General features: G+C 37.5%; 1 protein-coding gene across 1 annotated transcript in view; it reads left to right on the top strand.

Moving 5' to 3' along the window:
- LOC126299511 (serine/threonine-protein phosphatase 6 catalytic subunit) overlaps positions 1-19,408 on the top strand; it is a 77,177-nt gene extending 57,769 nt beyond the window's left edge. The window contains exons 5-7 of the mRNA XM_049991473.1: positions 1,476-1,581; positions 5,317-5,478; positions 16,180-19,408. Coding sequence (XP_049847430.1) covers positions 1,476-1,581; positions 5,317-5,478; positions 16,180-16,370 — 459 coding nt within the window. The 3' untranslated portion in view covers positions 16,371-19,408. The remainder of the gene's footprint in view (positions 1-1,475; positions 1,582-5,316; positions 5,479-16,179) is intronic.
- The last annotated feature ends 419 nt before the right edge of the window (positions 19,409-19,827 follow it).

Consider the following 19,827-nt stretch of genomic DNA (forward strand, 5'->3'; position numbering starts at 1 on the left):
ATGAAAAGTTTCCAGCATATGTGAAATAAAATGTAGAGAATGGAATTAATTCAATATCTGATTTATAACATCACAAATTTATCCTGTATTACTTTCATGTAAGACATTGGCTATGATATCACAGTGGAGATACGTAATAAACATTATCAAATAAATGAGGACTACATGAATTCCAAATTCAGTAACTCAGTACACTAGGCTAAAATATACACTGATGCCAAATTGTAATTTTAAGAGAGAATTTCAAAGTGCTTGAAACTCCAATTATTGTAGATTATGCCAGAGGCTTCATGGAGTTAAGAGAAGGATTTGTTTAAAAACATTTGAAGTTTCTTCTGACTTCATGTAGGGAATGTGACTGTTTCCATATACTCTCTGCATTGAGAATGGAGAGTAAACCAGTCCCACAAGTTAGTCTGTCTTTTGTTTTTGCAGAAAAGACAAATGTAAATAATAGAATTAAAACTAGAGTAATGTGACTCAGTTTTGCATTTACATGTTGTGTGCATTTCCATTAATAAAAATAAAACAAGTTATTTATCATAATGTTCAATGGTTCATGTTTTCAATATCTCACTAAAATGTGGATGTCCTTTTTTTATTAAAGAGAAAACACTTCACTGGGTTTATGGCTTCATACTGACCTTTCACACAGGTAGTTTGCTTGTAACTTCAAATTGAATGATGAAAAACATACATATAATATGTATTCAAAAATTCACCCGTTTTGAATGTAGTGGTGGAATGCTACTCTTAATTCAGCCCAAACATCCATGGTACCAGAAAAATGTTCCCCTACAACAGTTCCTTACTGGTGGTTGTTCACACACTATGATGATTAAACACTTGTCTGATAGGGCAGTGCTGTAACAAAGATGGGGTAACATAATAAGAAGTAACATTTGAAAGAGTATGTTATGAAATAGTGCTTAACTTCGGTATTGTATGGTACTGCAAGTATCACTGACGTGATGTTTGCAGACACACTGTTAATAATTGAAGTTGTAAATAGTGACTGCTGCATCAGAAGTTAGTCTTCAGAACACTGTACGAGATAACTGCAGGCACTAAATTTAACTGTCTGATGTTGGTGTGGAAGTCACTAAGAGCCTGTAGCATGTCGTGTTTTGTGTAGCACGCAACTATTATTTACATATCTGAATGTTCCTCACACTTCTGCAGAAATCTTGTCTGTGTTTGAAAATGTACTACAAGCTGCTTTACATTTATAGTCGAACAAAGAAAGAATGGGCATATAAAAATGAATCTATTTCTTAAGTATGATAAGTATTTTCGTGTCTAACTCACTAACTACATGAATCTTCATGCCTTAGATGATTATCACCTCCCAGAATATTGCCTTAACTTCCTGGGAGATATTGCGTAAAACAAACATGTAACTTAATACTAATTGTGTGTATGTGTTTGCACATTTGAAAGTACTGTAATTTTAATTTTATTGTTTTCTCCTGCAGCTCATAGATGAGCAGGTTCTGTGTGTTCATGGTGGACTCTCTCCTGACATTGTAACATTGGACCAGATTCGAAGTATAGAACGAAATCAAGAAATCCCTCATAAAGGTACATATGATTTTTGTACGTGCAATTTAAAAAAAAAATGTTCTTAAATTGTAACATCTTTTTACGTTGACACTGTTACTGAATTTGTACTAGAGATCAGAAATTGAGTGAATAAGAGTCCAATGCTGAGGTTTGCATACATAGAAGTCAGCATGACATTGTTATGAGAGTGCTATACTGGCTTCCTCCAGCCCCACTGAAGTTTTGCGACGAAGTCTGAGAATGATAGCGCTGCAGTGGTTTCCGACTTGGTCAGTGGTTCCCCCTTAATAAAGCTTGCAGGGGTGTAAAGCCATGATGTACCAAAGAAGTTGGGTGCACAATGTTCCTGTTGTAGTGTAGCACTGTCTCTAGGGATATGATGGCTCTTGATGAAAGTATTTTTTGTGAGTCTGTGGAGTATGTAAGTAAAAAATTAGGTGTTTCAGTGTATACAATTGCAAATATGCTACAGTAAGTGGTGGCTGTAAAAAGCTTTAATAAATTTGCATCAGTGTTCAGCTCACAAACTGATCAATCATTGTATTGGTAGATAATAGTCATCATGCCCAAAAGTTGTGTATGTAATGGAAATCCAGTGAGTCCTTGGTTATACCTGCGAACTTGTGTATTTGCTCTTTTTTACGTTGGTACAGTCCACATGTACCTGACAACAGAATCAAGCAAAAAGTTCTCACTGAAATGAGTAATACCAGAGACTGGAAAGGCAAGTCCCTGAACATATGGAGATCACGAGTTCGGAAATGTCATGTTGACGGGGGCATCAAGTTCGTATTATTGAGGAAAAAGACCTTGTGTGTAGCATCCAGCGCACATTGGTGTATTGATTACTCATATTATGTTGAATGCATCCCTGTTGGTTTTTGAACATTTTTGAACAAATTCTAAGTTTATTTCTGAATGAATCATAAGTCGATTTTTGAATGCGTGCATTGTGTACGTGATGTCTCTGCCAGGGGAATCCCCGTTACATCTAGAAATAAACTTTCCTGCAGACAAAAGTGAATGGATCTACGCGAGCTGCGCGGAATAAAACCGAACAGAGGAATGCCAATTGCTGTTTGTGGTTGACTGGGTTTGCAAATGACCAGCGTTGTTATAATTACTAGTGAATTCCATAGATTCAGACTACCAAGACGAACAGGAATAACAGGCAACAAAGATCACGTATTGTCTTCTCCATGTATCCAAGAAAATGAAATTTTGACAAACTTTTTGGCCGGACCTCTACACTACTGAGGGCTAGTTATACAGTCCTCGGCTAGCAGCCTGTAAAGTTCAGTTCTGGGAGTAGTACGGAAAATGCGTTGTAAGAACACGTAATAACGGCTAACCAGAGAATAAATGCAGGATAACTAAACCGGTGATTGTGGCAGAGTTAGTGAAGTTAACCAGAGAATAAATTTTGACACTGGCAGGAATAGTTACAGAATTAGTGATGACAGTGTTGTTTGTTTAAACGAGGAAGAAGAAACGGGGACTCGCGCAAATTACAGAAGAATATGACGATTCCAAATATATATAAAAATTTCTCACTACTACTTTTCGATCTCGTGCTTCAGAAGCTAGTGTGTACGAATGAAGTGTGAAACCATTTCATAACATAATTTTTTTTTGCTTTTAGTCTGCCTAATAGGCATTTGGTATTGGTACTGCGTGAATTATACTCTGTTTTGTTATAAAAATGACCATTTGCGCCAAAATAGTCTCATTTATTTGGTTTGTGTAACAATTGCTGCAATATTAGGCAGGCCTGTTTAGTTTTATCTACCAGACAGTGACAAAATACACGTAATCAGATCTAGAAACCACACCAGTCCTGGGTACTATTTGTATTTACAGCTTTCTAGTATTAGACGATGATATTTCGTTTTTTCATGTAGCAGAATGTTGACGAACTTTGATGAGGCAATTGATCCTTTCCCAAAAAGAAAAGTACGCCATATAAAGCTGTGACAAGATTAGAGAGAGGAAAAAAAAAACCTAGGACTTAAGGATTGAAGAAATGTGTACTGTCTTGCTTGTCTCTTGTCTTTACTCGGTTTATGTATCCCATATTTAATTTTATACCACACAAAAAAGCAAGTTATTAGCTAATAGGCAGTAAAGACTGCAAATTTTCTGAAGAGTTCTTGTTCTGCTGATTATAAGTAATCCCATCCAGTATTAATTGTGAGATGGTTTAAAAAAAAAAAAAAAAAAAAAAAAGAGGGGAAGGATGTCAAACTGGCCTACTGGGAGCAGGAGAGACACCACAGGACATTTCTATTGTCCTGAATATAGTTTGATGGCACCCATTACAAAATATTACACCTTCTAATTCAACAGAGCGAAATACAGGGACATGCGATGGGAGAATGCTGTGTGAAGAGGCCTAGCACTGCACTTTGGCACACTTGAAACTAAATAACATATCTTACGTTCCATCAAACATATATATTTTATATATCAGATTCTTCAGAAAGATGTGCACTACAAAATAGATGATGTTTTTGAAAAGTCAACTTTTTTAAATTTTTTGTGTCCTACCTCAAAGACTCGAAAGAGGTGGAGCACCACTATCTAATATTGCCCAGTTTGGAAATATTGTAGATCTGGACCTGGTGCACAGAGCAGTCTGAGTTATAGTGGAGAGGTGGTAGACTCAAAGTGACCCGTGTTTACGTGAAGTGATTTTGCTGTTTCCTCTTCGTTTATTGCTCTCTCGTCAAATGAAAAGAAAATGGATTTCTGTGACCGGGAGCTATCAAGTGAATTAAAAAACATTCACATAATTACAGAAGGCTAAAATATGTTATCAGTTTCAGATTTTATTTTGTTTTCAGCTTTCTGGCTGCAAGTGTTAATCGGCTTGCAGAACAGTGAAGTTATTTTTGTTGGTTTGTTAAAGAAATTTGACTCTTATTAATCTTTTCTGTTGAGGCAGTCAATTTATTTGAAACTTAGTGTTTAATTTCAGACTATTAGCTGTATTTCAAGTTCACATTTTCATCTTCTAGCATGTATGGCATTATACCATAATAAAGAACCAAACATGAGATAATACAGTACTGGTACTCCAAGACAATTTAAATCTGCATCTGGACATACGAATGTGCACTTTAAGCCAAATTATGCATTTTAGTATGGTTCACAAAATTCCCATGCTCTTGAAGTATCCTCTAATGTCTTGTTTCTTTTATGACATAATGTAAGATCTTATGTTTTACATGTACAAACGTACGGGATTCCTGTGTCATCGTGGCTGTGCAAGCATGCCGATGCCTGTTAAATATTTTACTGGTACATTTGTGTGATGTATCTTAAAGTGTAGCATGCACAAAAAATTCTTTAAAGACATATTGCTTGTCTCAAAGTGTTGTTGTCACATACAACCTAACGTTTCATTACTTTTGGCTTCCCTAGTGAACCATTGCACCACCCAGGTGAAAATATTTCAGTATTTGCTGCCCATTAAATATGCAGTATTGGTGAAATCAATATAACCATCTGGAAATCACAATGCTAATATGTTCCACCAGAATTTTGTACTCAAAATTTCATTGCATTATGTTGGATACTGAAAATTGGCAGAAATAAGTCCACAGTGTGTCTGAAGAAGTAATTTATTCAGCGAAATGGCTCTTCTTTATTGTACATTAAAAAGCAAGTATTGCAAAACTATTCATTTTAATATTGTTCAGTTAATAAGTCTGTAGTGCAAAGCTTTAAATAAAGGCTGTGTGTTTTCTCTAGGTGCCTTTTGTGATTTGGTGTGGTCTGATCCTGATGATGTGGAGACATGGGCTGCTAGTCCAAGAGGAGCGGGATGGTTATTTGGAGCAAAAGTGACACACGAGTTCATGTCTATAAACAGCCTCAAATTGATATGCAGGGCACATCAGCTTGTTCATGAAGGTAAAAATAATGAAATACTTTATTGTCATAACTAATGGTTGTTTTAAGCAATGTTTTACTCATTGCTATGTTAGTTCATATATTTCGGTGATAAAAGCTAGTGAAATCTTATGTAGTCAGACATAGAAAACATAATAACCACATTAAATTCCACTACTAGATGTCTTTAATCTAACAGAAAAAGTCTGAGGGGAAGGGGAGAGGTTGCAAAAGGGGAGGGGTTGTTCAGGGAGTCAAAAACAGCTCTCATGGGATTCCACAGACACAAATCAAGGCAGGTTAAAGAGGTAATCAACAAATATATGGGAATACAAGCTGTGTGTGAAAGTGAGGCTTGGATAAATGATGTAATAATACGGAGAAATTTCATACTTCAGACATGCAAATGAAGTATGCAGTGACTGGGTGTGAATAATTTTAGTTCAATTCATATTATTCCATGAGACCATTTGAGCCAAAGCTACTTTTAAGGCTGAAAATACTGAAGTTTCATGTTAGAAAAAAGATTATATAAGATATCAGATTTATTGAAACATTGGCAAAGAAAGGTCAATGTCTGCATTGCAGAGCATATTCATTGCATCTCTCTCTCTCTCTCTCTCTCTCTCTCTCTCTCTCTCTCTCTCTCTCTCTTTCATACTAACTGGAGAAAATGAGGACAGGGGGAAATATGATGATCATCTGCTTAACTTCTGTCTTCAAACATCTACAATGTGACACATTGCGCTGGCTGCATAGTGTTCTTAGAAGTGAGATGTGAAATAGACAAAAAAAAAGGTGCAGTGTGGAAAATATATAAGCTGTAGTAAAATAGGTTTTTAAGTTTCCAGAATGAGATTTTCACTCTGCAATGGAGTGTGCGCTGATATGAAACTTCTGGCAGATTAAAACTGTGTGCCCGGCCGAGACTCGAACTCGGGATATTTGCCTTTCGCGGGCAAGTGCTTTACCATCCGAGGCCCCGAGTTCAAATCTCGGTCGGGCACACAGTTTTAATCTCCCAGGAAGTTTCAGGTTTTTAAGTGTACAGTCAAGTTATCATTCTGTGACTAAGAAAATGTTGCATATTTTACATGAGTATTTAAATCTGAGAGTGCTAAACCAATTCGTTACAGAGTAAGTAAACTTCATTTAAAATAGTTTAATTTGGTTGAAAACAATAAAAATAGTCATTTATAACCACAGTTTGTGTTGAATATGCTATATGATTCACAGGCTGAGAAAGCGCTACAAAGTATAAAATGGATTGGAAGTGGAATCAGCACTGTAGAAGGAAATAAGTCTTAAAAATTAGTAACCTATGTTCTTAAAATCACTTTAAAATATTTTTTATAGTTTAAAATATTACTTGAATTAATCAAAAGACACAAACCAGTCCTATAAAAGAAAAAGAAAAATCTTTGAAAAAGTATTTTAATGGTGATATTCACCATAGATTTGAGCAGTGCTTCTCAGGTGGTAAGTTAAGAACACACTGACATGTAGGTATTACATATGAACAACAAACTGGAAACATTTGTGGTGATTAATTTTGAAGAAATGTTAAAATCATATGTTTAGAGATTAGTGGAAGAATTGTTTTGAACTAGTGAAAAGTTTCACCTTGACAGATAATGAACAGTCTTTGTTATGTATTGGTGGTGATATAATTTTAGATAGTCATTAATGTGAACAGTATTGCAGTATAGGCACTTACTGCAGTTTAAAAGCAAGTGGCAGAGACCATTCTAATAGTGCTGCTATTAAATTTATAGAAAGGGTTCAGCTATACTTCGCACCATTCTCCCGTCAAATAAATTTAAACTACAGTCTCATATATACACTGCCATGACTGCATTGGTTAAGGATTGGAGGAGCTACAATTTGGAATATGCACATCCACCACCATGTATTTGCAGTGAGAGCAGGCTCAGCAGCATTTCTTCTGTGTGCCTATAGTTGTTACAACAGATTTTCGTACAACTGCTTCATGATGCTGATTTTGTAAATTGTGCCTCTCAGAGCACATCTATTCTTCATAAAACCTACATTTCTTGCTGCCCAGTGCATCTAAAAATAAAATGTGAAGGCACACTAAAAAGTAATGACTCCAAATTTATGTGAAAACTCTTAAAGCTTTTTAAATAAAACAAATGTTACTAACATGCTACATCTTTATTCTTCATGTCCACATACTTGCAGCCCTTATCTGCCGAAGGGCTCTTAATTGTAGTGTATAACATGATGCAGTGTAATGTAACTATGTTAGTGCATGAGAAAGTGTGCTGTAATAGTTTTAAATTCAAAGAGTTCGTCCACACATGGAGCACCATCTCCTTCAGCTTGACATCATCAACGATCAGATGCCTTGGGTTCGATCATCCTTCGTGCACTCCTGGCTTGGCCCCATCTGATTTCGTCTGTTTCCAAAATGTAAAGAACACCTTCGAGAACTTCATGTTGATAGTGATTAAGGAGTGCAAGCAGAGATGAGGTTGTGGCTCAGTCAACAAAGTCCAAAATTCTACCGTGACAATTACAACAAACTGATCTCTTGTTGGGATAAATGGATTTGTCAGTGTGGTGACTATGTTGAGAAATAAATATGTTGACATGAAGAATAAAGATATAGAATGGTTTTAACTGTTATGACTGAAAGAACACGCTCAGTATTGATAAATGTTTATTTTACACACACACTACGAAAATACAAGTTCAATTCACAAGCCAAAGTCCATTCCGATAAAGAGTGCCCAGTTAGTTTAACAAAGCATAGACATTTAATGGTAGAATATACCAAAATGCTAGTCCAGAATTCAGAGTGTGGCAGTAACTCTGTCGATGGCATATGCAACAGCGTAACACAGCAAAGCAAGATGAACTGGCTGTACCAGCCTGCATATTCATTTAAATAAGGCTGCATGTAGTGTGTGCACGTGCATGAGCACGGTGGTGGCCAAAGGCGAGACACTCTTCCAGGTCGAGATGATTTGCACTCTGTCTGACGTATCGAAGTCTGCCATATTTCAGAAAGAAGAGTATATGTTCACAAGTTACAGCCATCTTGCATAAACCACTGCCAGTCACTGTTACTCTGAAAGTATGCACATTGTGACACTGAGTATTACAAAAATGCTCCTTGAAGAAGTCAAATGGGAATCCTTGGAGGGAAGATGATGATCTTTCTGCAAAACACTCTTTAGGAAGTTTAGAGAACTAGCATTCATTACACATTGCCAAATGGTTTTACTGCACCAATTTACATTTCTTGTAAGGACCGTGAAATTAAGATAAATCAGATTTAGTGCAGAAGTATATAGACACTCACTGTTCCTTTGCTCAGTCTGCAAGTGGAAAAGAAAAGGGAATGGCTAACAGTGCGACAGGTTCCCTCCATCATGCACTGTTTGGTGGGCTACAGAGTACGTATGCAGATAAGGATATATTAACTTTGTTGTATTCTGCCAAAAATTGTGTGTGTATATGAACACAGTTTGGTGCACAATGTTCCCTTGTTTCATGCCAAAGAACTATGTCATGCGACTCTTGTAAAAAATAATTTTACATCAAATTGTAACCTACTTTAGCCACCAAAAACAATGGATGCTGCAATTCAGCATCAGCGCATCGTTTCCAAAGGAGTCCATTACGCCTTCTTTTCACACAATGCCTAGCTTGCTTACTGTGAGAGAGGATGTCTAGGACACACAACTCCTTATGTACATATGTAATTTTTACATAAACATTAGTGTTGGCAGTCTAAAACATATGATCATCAGATGCTCATATTATTAATAGGTTCAGCTGTATCCCACAAAGCTTTCATTGGTTATCTTTGAAGTCTAGTCTTCAGTCCACTGTGTACTGGTCCAGTGGTGATGTTATTCTCTGGCTAATTTTTTGTTTCCAAGTTTGTGTTGAAAATGTCTAATGGACTTAAATGAGCCTTTCAAAATCATTTTTTACCTTCTGGATCCAGGGTATGATCTCGAGTTGTTCTATGTGCATCTCAGTTTTGTGAGTCAGTCTTGTTTCTGGGAGTCAGTAGATATGCCCATAAAATTTCAATCTTCTTTCTCTGATGGCTACTGCAAGATAAGGTACTACCTCAGTTGTTTTTCGGGACTGTACTTTGTGTCTATCTTCTGTTCTTTTGGGACCAAGTACTTTCTTAAAATTTTGTATTCGTCTTCTAGGCCATCTGCCAGATCACCACTTCTGTAGAGTGTAAGCGTTTCGCTAGTGTACGAGGCTTCACGCCTTTATAACCGTGTTAAAGTGCCTGATTTTCATGTGTATGGCATAAACTTTTCCGGGATTTCGCTAAAATACCTAAAAAGTATGGAATTCTCACAATTTGCCCATATTTTATGTTTAGAATAGTGAATCCAGATGATCAATAAAAAGATTTAAGGTATTTAGAAGACCAGTATGAAGATAGCAATGAAAAGGACTCTTGTGATCTGCAATGTGCAGGCAAAAATTATGTTCTGAATCAGTTCAGAGCCATTTTTGTGACTTGTGGTAGAGTAGGAAGTACGTAGTTGGCTTGATGAAGACAGCCATATACAATCAGGTTGGTTTTACTCAGGACTCTAAAACAGCATATTATTTCCCAATCTTGTGGCTACAAAACAATCTCTGTTCAATGTAACGTTTTTATGCCACCTTATCAGGTACCACTCTACAGGTCAATGTTAGAGCTGTCATTGTGTTGCGTCAATCCCAATCATCTACATACAGCATCCTGCGGAGTGCATCTTGAATTGGGCCAAACAGCTTGAAATCAGAAGGTGCAAGATCCAGGCTGTAGGGAGGATGAGGAAGGACAGTCCAGTGAAGTTTTTTGAGATCCTCTCAGGTGCGCAGACTTGTGAGGCCTTACATTGTCATGGAGAAGGAGGAGTCCCTTCGCAGTTTTGTGGCAATGAACATGCTAAAGTCATTTCTTCAATTTCCTGAGACTAGCATAATACACTACAGAGTTGATTGCTGCACCATGAGGAAGGACATCAGAGTAACCCCTTCAAAGTCCCAGAAGAAGCTGAGGGTGCAGCTTTGAACATTTTGTTCAGGGGACAGGTGGTGTGGCGCCTCTCCTTGGATTGCCATTTTGTTTTCACCTCTGTGATAAAGCCATATTTCGTCACCTTTGACAACATTCGACAAAAAATTGTCACGATCAGCCTCGTAACGCACAAGCAATTCTGCACAGATGATTCTTTGTTGGGATTTATGGTGGAGAGTAACCCAGTGGGCACACACACCTTTGTGTACACCAACTGGTGGACTAGGGTGTCAGAATTACCAACAGAGGTGTCCAGTTGAGCAGTGTGGCATTTGATTGCAGTCCATTGATCACCTCAAATGGGTGTGTCTGCACATTCCAGCACTGAAGGAGTCTAAGTGCAGCCGGCCAGCACGCTAGAGATTGGACAGGTTTGCTTGACCTCATTGCGCTGACAACAAACACGCTGCCTAATGACTCACTGTGCTTTTCTTCACTGTTAGGTCTCCATAGACATTCTGCAAGTGCTTATGAATATCTGTGATGCTCTGCCAAAAGAAACACGATGACAGCTCCCTGCTTGGAATGCACCTCTATTACAGGTGCCATTTTGAAGGCTACATATAGAGCTGAGGCCTATTGGAACTTCATGAAACCATAGAGGCTGAAGCGGGAATATTCCATAGTGTCCCACAACAAATTCCATATTTTTCAACCTCTGAATAAAACTTTATTCCTGAAGTAATTCAAACAGATTGACAAAAACATAAGCACAGTTACCTAGATATTGGAGAGAATGTGTTAGGATGTAAGACACATCAAAGGAATGAATAGATCTCCAGTGACACATGGAATGAAATTAGCTCCAAGACAGAACTAAAACAAAAATTAAATCTTTATAAAACAAAAGTGCAGAAGATTGAAGTGCATAAAGAATATACAGAGGCAAACTAAAGAGTGAAGATAGGGACGAGGAGAAATAAAAGAAAATGCATAGATGAGCAATCGCACTTAGCAGAAGAGGCAGCAAGACAGGAACTGTAAAATATTACCAAATGGCTGTCAATGAAGAACTGTAGACATGAAGGGCCAGTTATGAGCAAGGATGGGGTTGTTAAGACCCAGGAGGCACAGCCATAAGGATGGGAGCAGCACTTCAAGTAGCTGTTAAATCATGAAGATAATGGCGAGGAACGTGTAAGAGCTGTTCCAGAGGAAGCTGAAACAGATAAAGATATAAATGTGCAGCGCCCCACAATGGACAAAATTAGGATTGTCTGATAACCTAAACAATACAAAGGCTCCAGGCCTAGACAACATAGCACCAGAGCTCTTAAAAAGTGATATCAGAATTACTATTAAAATTTACTATCACTTGTTAAAACGTATTTGGTTTTAAGAGAAATCTCCAAAGGAGTGGAAAATGAATGGTTGTAAAGGTCCTAAAAAAGGGAAATTTGTTGAGTTGTAACAACTGGTGTGGTATTACATTGCTGTTAGTGCCCATTAATGTCATCACCAGAATTATTTTAGGTAGGATTAAAGATTAACTTGATAGTTGACAGCGTAAGAACAGGCCAGTTTTCAGAAACAGCATAATTGTGTTTATCTTATTAATACACAAAGGATCATCTTCGAACAGAATAAAGAACTTAGGTGACCACGTACCTGGCATTCATTGGTTGTGAAAAGCCCTTGGATGCCAAATGCTGTGGCAGGTGTTGCAAAAGTAAGTTATACTGTAAAAGATTCTAAACATCATTAAAGGTCTGTATGATGGCTACAAATGTGTGCTCCACAAGGGATATTTCACAGAGCAAAAAGAGATAATAACCAGAGTCTGGCAGGTGTCACAGACACCTTTTTTACTTGTCCTTGACTCATTTATGACAAGAGGCATAGCAGGCTTGAGAAGGTAAATCTAATAGTCTTACTAGCTCGAAGGATGACAGCTATGAGAGCTAAATTAAACTCAGAGATTGTTGACCCCAAGGTAAAAACAGATAAAACAAAGGAAATGAGATCCGTCAAGGGCCTCACAACTCTTTCATGAGTACATGCGTGGTGAGCATGGGGCAGCAACTACTACTACTACTACTACTACTACTACTACTACTACTACTACTACTTGTGCTGCAATCTTACCTCAGACTATCCTGCTTCTCTTTCTTACTTTCTCTTGTTGGCAACTTTTGATGATGAGCCAGCTATCCCCTAGGGTCTGCTTTCCTTGCTCACTGTTGTCATTCCTTCACTTTACATCACCTTTCAGTTGAAGTAATTTTTTGCCCTGTTTCCTGTTTGACCCCAATTCTCAAACTTGGTTCTCCAACTGGAGAACAACACCCGAAATACTGCCTCCTGCATACAGTGTTAAAACTCTGCACAATAACTGCATAGAGTCATATATCTGCTTGAAAGCCAACACAGTAGCTGATCTGCTGTGGTTTGATCGTTACATACTCTTTTGGTAGATCCTCGTGATAACACCGGAATCGCATTGCTTATGTCTGAGCTGCTAGGTCCCCATGCGTGCTAAGGAGTAGATGCCCACCTTCCTGGGACATCAGGTCTCCCAGCAATGACCGTCATGCCAGGCGACCATTGCTACAGCTGGTGGCGCCTGTGAAGAGTCCTTGATTAGAGTGGGTGGCATCAGGGAAGACATTACACAAGAAACGTGTCAAATTAACCAGAACAATGGCCATTCTGATCATGCCATCTCATCAGACAAGAGTAGAAATTCCAATGCAGGAAATCATTACTGATTCTCCTACCCTGCCTACCTTATGAGAAGAGAGACAAGCCAATTGGGAATGAAACAGTATATCCAACACCTGGTACGTTCTCGGACAGGTGAAGATACTTTTACTGCAATTGAATCATTATTTTTTGTGATACACATTGAAGATAAATTTGGAGAAGCTGAATCATTGAGAAAAATGAACGCTAGATAGCTACTGATTAAAGCTGCCTCTACTGCACAGTCTAAAACTCTTCAGATATGTGAATCCCCAAAAGTAGTTCTTGCGAACAACTGCCTTAGTGTGTGAGTTGTGTGGATCATCCTCCTCCACATTCACCAATGTACCTAGTCTTTGAGAAAGAAAAGAAGATACAAGAATATAAATGAGATGCAGAAAAAATAAGAATGCCAATATCCTGTTAATATGATTACAAATTACGTGACTGTCACAGCCAACGGCCCCCCCTCCCCAATCTTTCCCCCACCTCATTTTTTTTTCCAAACCCAATTCACACTATTCTTCCCTTGTGACTCCCAATACAGTCTTTTACCATATACACACACACCCTCACCCCCCTTCAAACCCCCCACCACCTCTCCCCTGGGTGATGGTACTGTTACCCAATTCAGTGACACCTATAACATCTTTTTAGCTCTCTACCTTATGATCTCTTCCCCCAGTCTCATGGCTTCACTATGCTGGTCATTGCATGATGATTTTTGTGACAGTAACCATTTTTCCTGTAATAGTTCTGCTTGATGGACTTTCCACCACATTGGGTGCTTCAAAGAGCCAACTGGCTGCTGTATGCCTCTGCTGTTACCTTTCACCCCTCTTGTGAAATTGCATTTGGTTGGGGGTATCTCGTGCCACTTACTGGGTCAGGGTGACTCTTAACTCTGTCTCCTTTGCTTGCTGCCTCTGGCATCCTTTGTTTCATCTGTTCTCATTGCTTTTGGATGCAATTTGCCTCTTTTTTTGTGCCGTGTTCCATTTTATGTTTTACGAGTAGCTCTCTTTAGAATCGTAGGTGCATTCCCCCCGCCCATCAACACTTTTCCTCTGATGGGTCAGGGCTAGGATGGCTGTGGAACGGTCTGCTCCATCTGCTTCCAGAGCCATGGGGAGACCCAACTGCTACCCGAACTATTTCTCTCACCTTGTTTTATTATTGACAGTCCAATTAATGTTGGTTACATTTTTAGCCTTTTCCCGTTTACTACTTTAGATCTCTCGACTAGAAGGAATTCTTTACTATTAAGCTGTCTTTGCCCTTAATTAGGTTGGCTGGAGTTGGATGCAGGTGGACTTCCTTATCTGATCATATTCTCAGTGGACATCACTACCTCCAGATTAATGAAAACCAACCAACCAGAGAAAATTAGAGTAATTTATGAGAATGTGTAAATGCCTTTGTTTATGGTGAAGAAGCAAGTCAAGACTGTCCATTCATGTGGTATCTGGGTGGTGTGATGACATAAGGTGGTATAGCTGGAGATTATATGAAAAACCATGTGAAGAAAGCAAATGCTGCCTTCATTCAATTGAATCCCTTATGGTGAAACAGAAATTTGAAGTTTTAATACAGATGTGAAGGCTGTCCTATACACCAGTGATTGTTGGAAAGTAGACAAGAAGGTAACACACAGCAGGTGTACTAGATTTTTTGGAAGGATATTTGGAGACCAGCTCTTTCAGCACATTTCTTGGGAGTGTTTGTGTTTTGATTGCTGTCTTCTCCTCAATTAGTATTGCCAGATCATCTGCAAAAGGTAGGCAAAAATTATTGATGCTTGTTTTAGGTCTTCCATGTTAGATGGGTTTCCAGTAATTGTTTCCCATCTCTGATGTCTTTATCCATAACAAGATTATAACTGGCTAGGAGGAAGATGACCCTGCTGAATACCAGTTTTCATCATAAATTGTAGTCTCACCTCACCTATGAATTTTACTTAAGAGGTTATTCGGGTAAGTGTGTGTGTGTGAGATGAGATTTAGATTCAGATCCAGATCAAGTCCTTGTTCCTGGGGGATAATAAAGAGCGATTGGCAGTTGATTGAATCATATGTATACTTGAAGACGCACAGAAGCATATGATTGGGTTTTTCCTGAAGGCATTGTTTTTAACTTGAATGTTTGATCTATGCAATTTTGACCAATGCAGAAGCTGGCTGGGTATTCACCAGTTTTGTTATAAGATTTGTTACTGAATGTTTTGGAAGAGGCATTTTGATCAAATTTTGTATATAACTTGAAGAAGGGTGATTCCTTGAAAGCCATTTAAATCCTTTTTGTCAAGTTTTTGTGTGGTTGGTGAACAAGGGCACATTTTCAGCCATTAGGAACTTTTTCTGTCTGCTAAATTTCTGTATAGTTAGAAAAAAAGGTCTCACTGAAGTATGGTTTAGCTTTAAGGTGGTGGTGTGTTCCAACTTTTTGCAGAAATTGTATTTTGTGTGCAGGAAGTGGAACTGTGGCAACAACTTTTACAGTGTTTTGGTAGTGTCTACTTTTTATCTTCTAAAGTATCTCTAAGGTAATTGGAAGCATCTTAGGAAAGTTATTAGTTGTTCTATATAGAGCATTTCTAAAAGAGTGAAAAATGTTAAGAGGGATTAACTTTTCATACTACTTTCAGTTTACTCAACAGACATTGTAATTTTTATTAAAGATCTGCAAAAATGAAAATAAAGGTGGACATACAGGATATGGCAATTGATACAGAATTGTAAGGAAACGAAATTCAAAGTTAGAATGGAATTAGGGCATCATATGATGGGGGAAAGTTGTGAAATCTTTTATTCAGGTTGAATCAAAACCATTGCTTTCCAGCTTTATGTATGACAAATTTTCTAGGTGGTTATCATTATATTGACTTTGTGAGAATACACTGCTAGTAATAGTGCTAAGTCATATAACTTAATATTGTATGAGTCTTAATTTTGATTTTTTTTTTGTTCTTCCAGGTTACAAGTACATGTTTGATGATAAGTTGGTCACAGTCTGGTCAGCACCAAATTACTGTTATCGATGTGGTAATATTGCATCTATCCTTGAATTCACCACAATTGATAACAAAGAACCAAAACTCTTCCAAGCTGTTCCAGATTCTGAACGAGTTATACCACCTCGGACGACGACACCATATTTTTTGTGATGGTTCATGTGACACCTGAAATTGTGTGAACACCAAATCTGAGAGAATACTCAGTCACTTTCCACTTCCAAAGACAGTAGTACTATCTCTGAAAATGTATTTTTATATGGTGCAGATATTTCAAAATTTGTTATCATATACATGTAAAGTGTGTATGTGTGCATGTTTGTTCGCTTATGGCCAGGGAAAAGGGCAGGCAGAAGCCAAGCTATGCCTGAAGGGCTGTCTGGCTGACCTATGAGGAAAAGAAATCTCCAAAATGTTTTAATTGAAGCTTTTAAATTCTTATATTGTTAAGTCATGTTTCAATAATTTCAGTGGTATTGTTTGAAGTTAATTTGGATGTGTATCAGGAAAGATCACTGGTGAAAGCAAATTTTGGCATTTTAAGGTGTGTTTAGTCATACAACCAGTTAATAATAGTCACAAATTCCAATTGGTACTCAAAAACATATATAACAAATGCGTGCAGAGAGCTGCCCATAAAATTGTAAGAGTAAGAAAAAGTGTAGAAAATGTAACTGTTTTGGAGTAAAGTGCAAAGGACTGACACAGTGGAAAAGGATTTGAAAAACAGTAACACATGTGGAAAGTACAAAAACTTCAGACTCTGTTGGAAGTACAGCTGATGGAAACAGTAACATTTCTTCAGTAGCTGCAAACAACGATTTGTATACAGCTGGGTGCAGGGAGTGTTTCTTCTGTAGTTTTCATGGTAGAATTGATCTAATGGAGTGCTGTCTGAGATCTTTTGAGATGAAAATAGTAAATTTATTTAGTGAATGAGCTTAAAAATGGGTAGTGAAAGTTTCTAAATTCAGATATGGTATTAAACAGGTATTTAACTGTAAGGCCAACTGAGTTGTCTGTACAATTTTACTGTTGAGAAAAAGTAGAAAATGTAACTTTTTGGAGCTGTTTAATTCAGTATAATTCTGTTTGCATCATTGTTCACACAGAAAATTAAGTAATGGAACAGTGCCTCCATTCAGGTTAGTGAGCTGTGGATGGTTTCATTGGACAGTATTGTTGAGAAGTGATAAAGCAAATATGAGTGCTCAGATAAAATTTATGAATAAACATCCATATGTAATGCCCAAGTAAAATTTGGATACCTCAAGTATTAAAGAATATATTCCAAGCTGGACTGAAGATTTTGCATATAAGGTCCCATGTCAGTTTCTGTGATTGCAGCTTATGATTGAGTGACATTTCACAGTGGTAAAGACACTGAACTGGTATTAGAGAGGGCGACATTTCGGATCCCTGTGTGGGCATCCACATTTAGGTTTCCAGTTATTTCCTTTAGTTGTTTATAGTGAATGCCAGAATGGTTTGTTTGAAAGAACCCACTCGATTTCTTTTTCGAGTCGGAGCTTTTGTTTGCTCTGTCTGTAATGACATTGTCATTGGTGGGCGATTAAAGTCTGTTTTTCTTCCAGCTTATTCAAAATAATGTGGCTGAGTACACATTTGTTGAGACTCCTGTGCAGTCTCCTAAAGAATTTTAAATCTTTTAATTCGAGTGGACATACTATAAATAGAAACACGTTTGGATTTTTCTTTGAGTTTGACTAACCTCTTCATTGGTTTCCATTCATTGAGGAATGTGGAAGCTCCTGAGGTTACATAAAAATTCAACCACCAAATACAGGTAGAAATAGATGGCCACAGTAAGTATAACAAAAGGAAGGGGGGGGGGGGGGGGGGAGAACAATAGTTATTAGTCTGGGCAGTGATTAGTGCCTATTTCCTTTTTATGGGTGTAAAAGTTGTTTAGAAGTGGCTTCCAGTCCAAATGTTCTGGAGATAAAATTTGCCATGGTGTGGAAAGATGTATTGTTGGACAATAACTTGATGACTGTATCATCTTGTGATTGATTCTGTATTTAATTGTTGGTCTGTTGTCCGATGTCACAGCATGTAGGAATTGTACTCTGTATTGCTGTCAATGCAGATTCCTTCATAAGATTTGCAATCCCGTGGGTAGCAGGATTTAAACCAATCAACGTATTCAGTATTCTAAACTCCAAGTCTCAGGTAGTCTTCAGTTTGTCAAAAACCTATGATTGTTCACTCACCATGTAGTGCAGTTCTGTAGTATGCCTGCATAATAAAGTCAACAGTGAAGTTTTGAAGTTTTGCAGCTCAGACAACTTGAGTAATCATTCTAAGTCTACAACATCACAGTGCACATTCTTTCTTCATTTTAGCTATTTTATTTATGCATCATTACAAGCAGCTATTACAGAAAAGTTCATACAAAGATGTTTTGTTTTCTCCAGTGATTGACTGATTGCCATATTTATGTCTTTCATTTTGCTAAATCTTTGGAGTCTGCATATTTAGAAACATCCACCACATTTAGTGTCTGTCAGTAGTTGCAACGTCAGTTGTTACCATTAAACACACATGAATTTAGTCTAAGAGATAGTACAAGGAAAGTTCGTAAAAAAAAAGGACAAGGTTAAATTTTTAGATATGAACAAACATCTCAAAAGTTGAAGCATAGCAAATCCAGATGAGCAATAAGGAGATTGTCAGGTACTTTGAAGACCTGCAGCTAATTTGAAAACAGAAATGAAAATAACTATTATGATCTGTAGTGTGTAGGCAGAAATAATGTTGTTCTGAATGACAGTATTAGTAATCAGTTCAGATCAATTTTTGTGAGCTGTGATAGGGGAAGAAATTTGTTGTTGCCTTGATGAAGACAATGTCATATCATTTACTACTTTTGAGAGTTCAGAATGAATACTAAACATCGATAGTAATGTCATATTGCTTCCTTACTATGAACTACTATGTTTGTAGAATAACTAGCAAACAGGTAAATACTTTGATTTTGGGGGAAAAAAGTTGCAGATCCATTTGTGTGCTGCTCAATTGAGAGAATAGTAAAGTATGAATCTGGCAGGTAGCAGCTGTCAGATATGTGACAGACATTAATTTGTATATGATATTTAAAGTTTGTTGAAGATTTCTTATGTTGAAAAATTTCATGTTTTATATTAAAATAAAAGTGTTTGTCAATTTTTGTTCTTAAACTTTGTTTCTGCCCCTGCATGTAACTCTTTATACCAGTGTGTAATTTATTTCATTGTTTATTAATTTTTGTAAAACATGAGTCAGATGACACATCTGCTTGTATGCATCTGCATGTTTTTCATACGTATTTTTTATGGCGCCCAAAACTGAAACTGAGAAAACCCCACAGTTTACTTGTAATGTGGGTCTAGAGCCTATGTGACTACTTTCTTTAAAGTCTTTCATTTAAATGAAAGGTTTTCTCTCAGACCTTCTACACTCTTCCAAGTGCAAGCATTGTTTTGAAGCCTCTTCATCCCTTGGAATGTCTTTTTCATTGTGGGGTATGTCCATATTCACTCTTTACCTGCCAAACATGCACATGCACTGGCCTTCCTGATAAGCACCCTCACACCTAGCCTCACCCTCC

Source organism: Schistocerca gregaria, chromosome X, assembly GCF_023897955.1.
Source record: "Schistocerca gregaria isolate iqSchGreg1 chromosome X, iqSchGreg1.2, whole genome shotgun sequence".
In the NCBI taxonomy this organism is placed as follows: domain Eukaryota; kingdom Metazoa; phylum Arthropoda; class Insecta; order Orthoptera; family Acrididae; genus Schistocerca; species Schistocerca gregaria.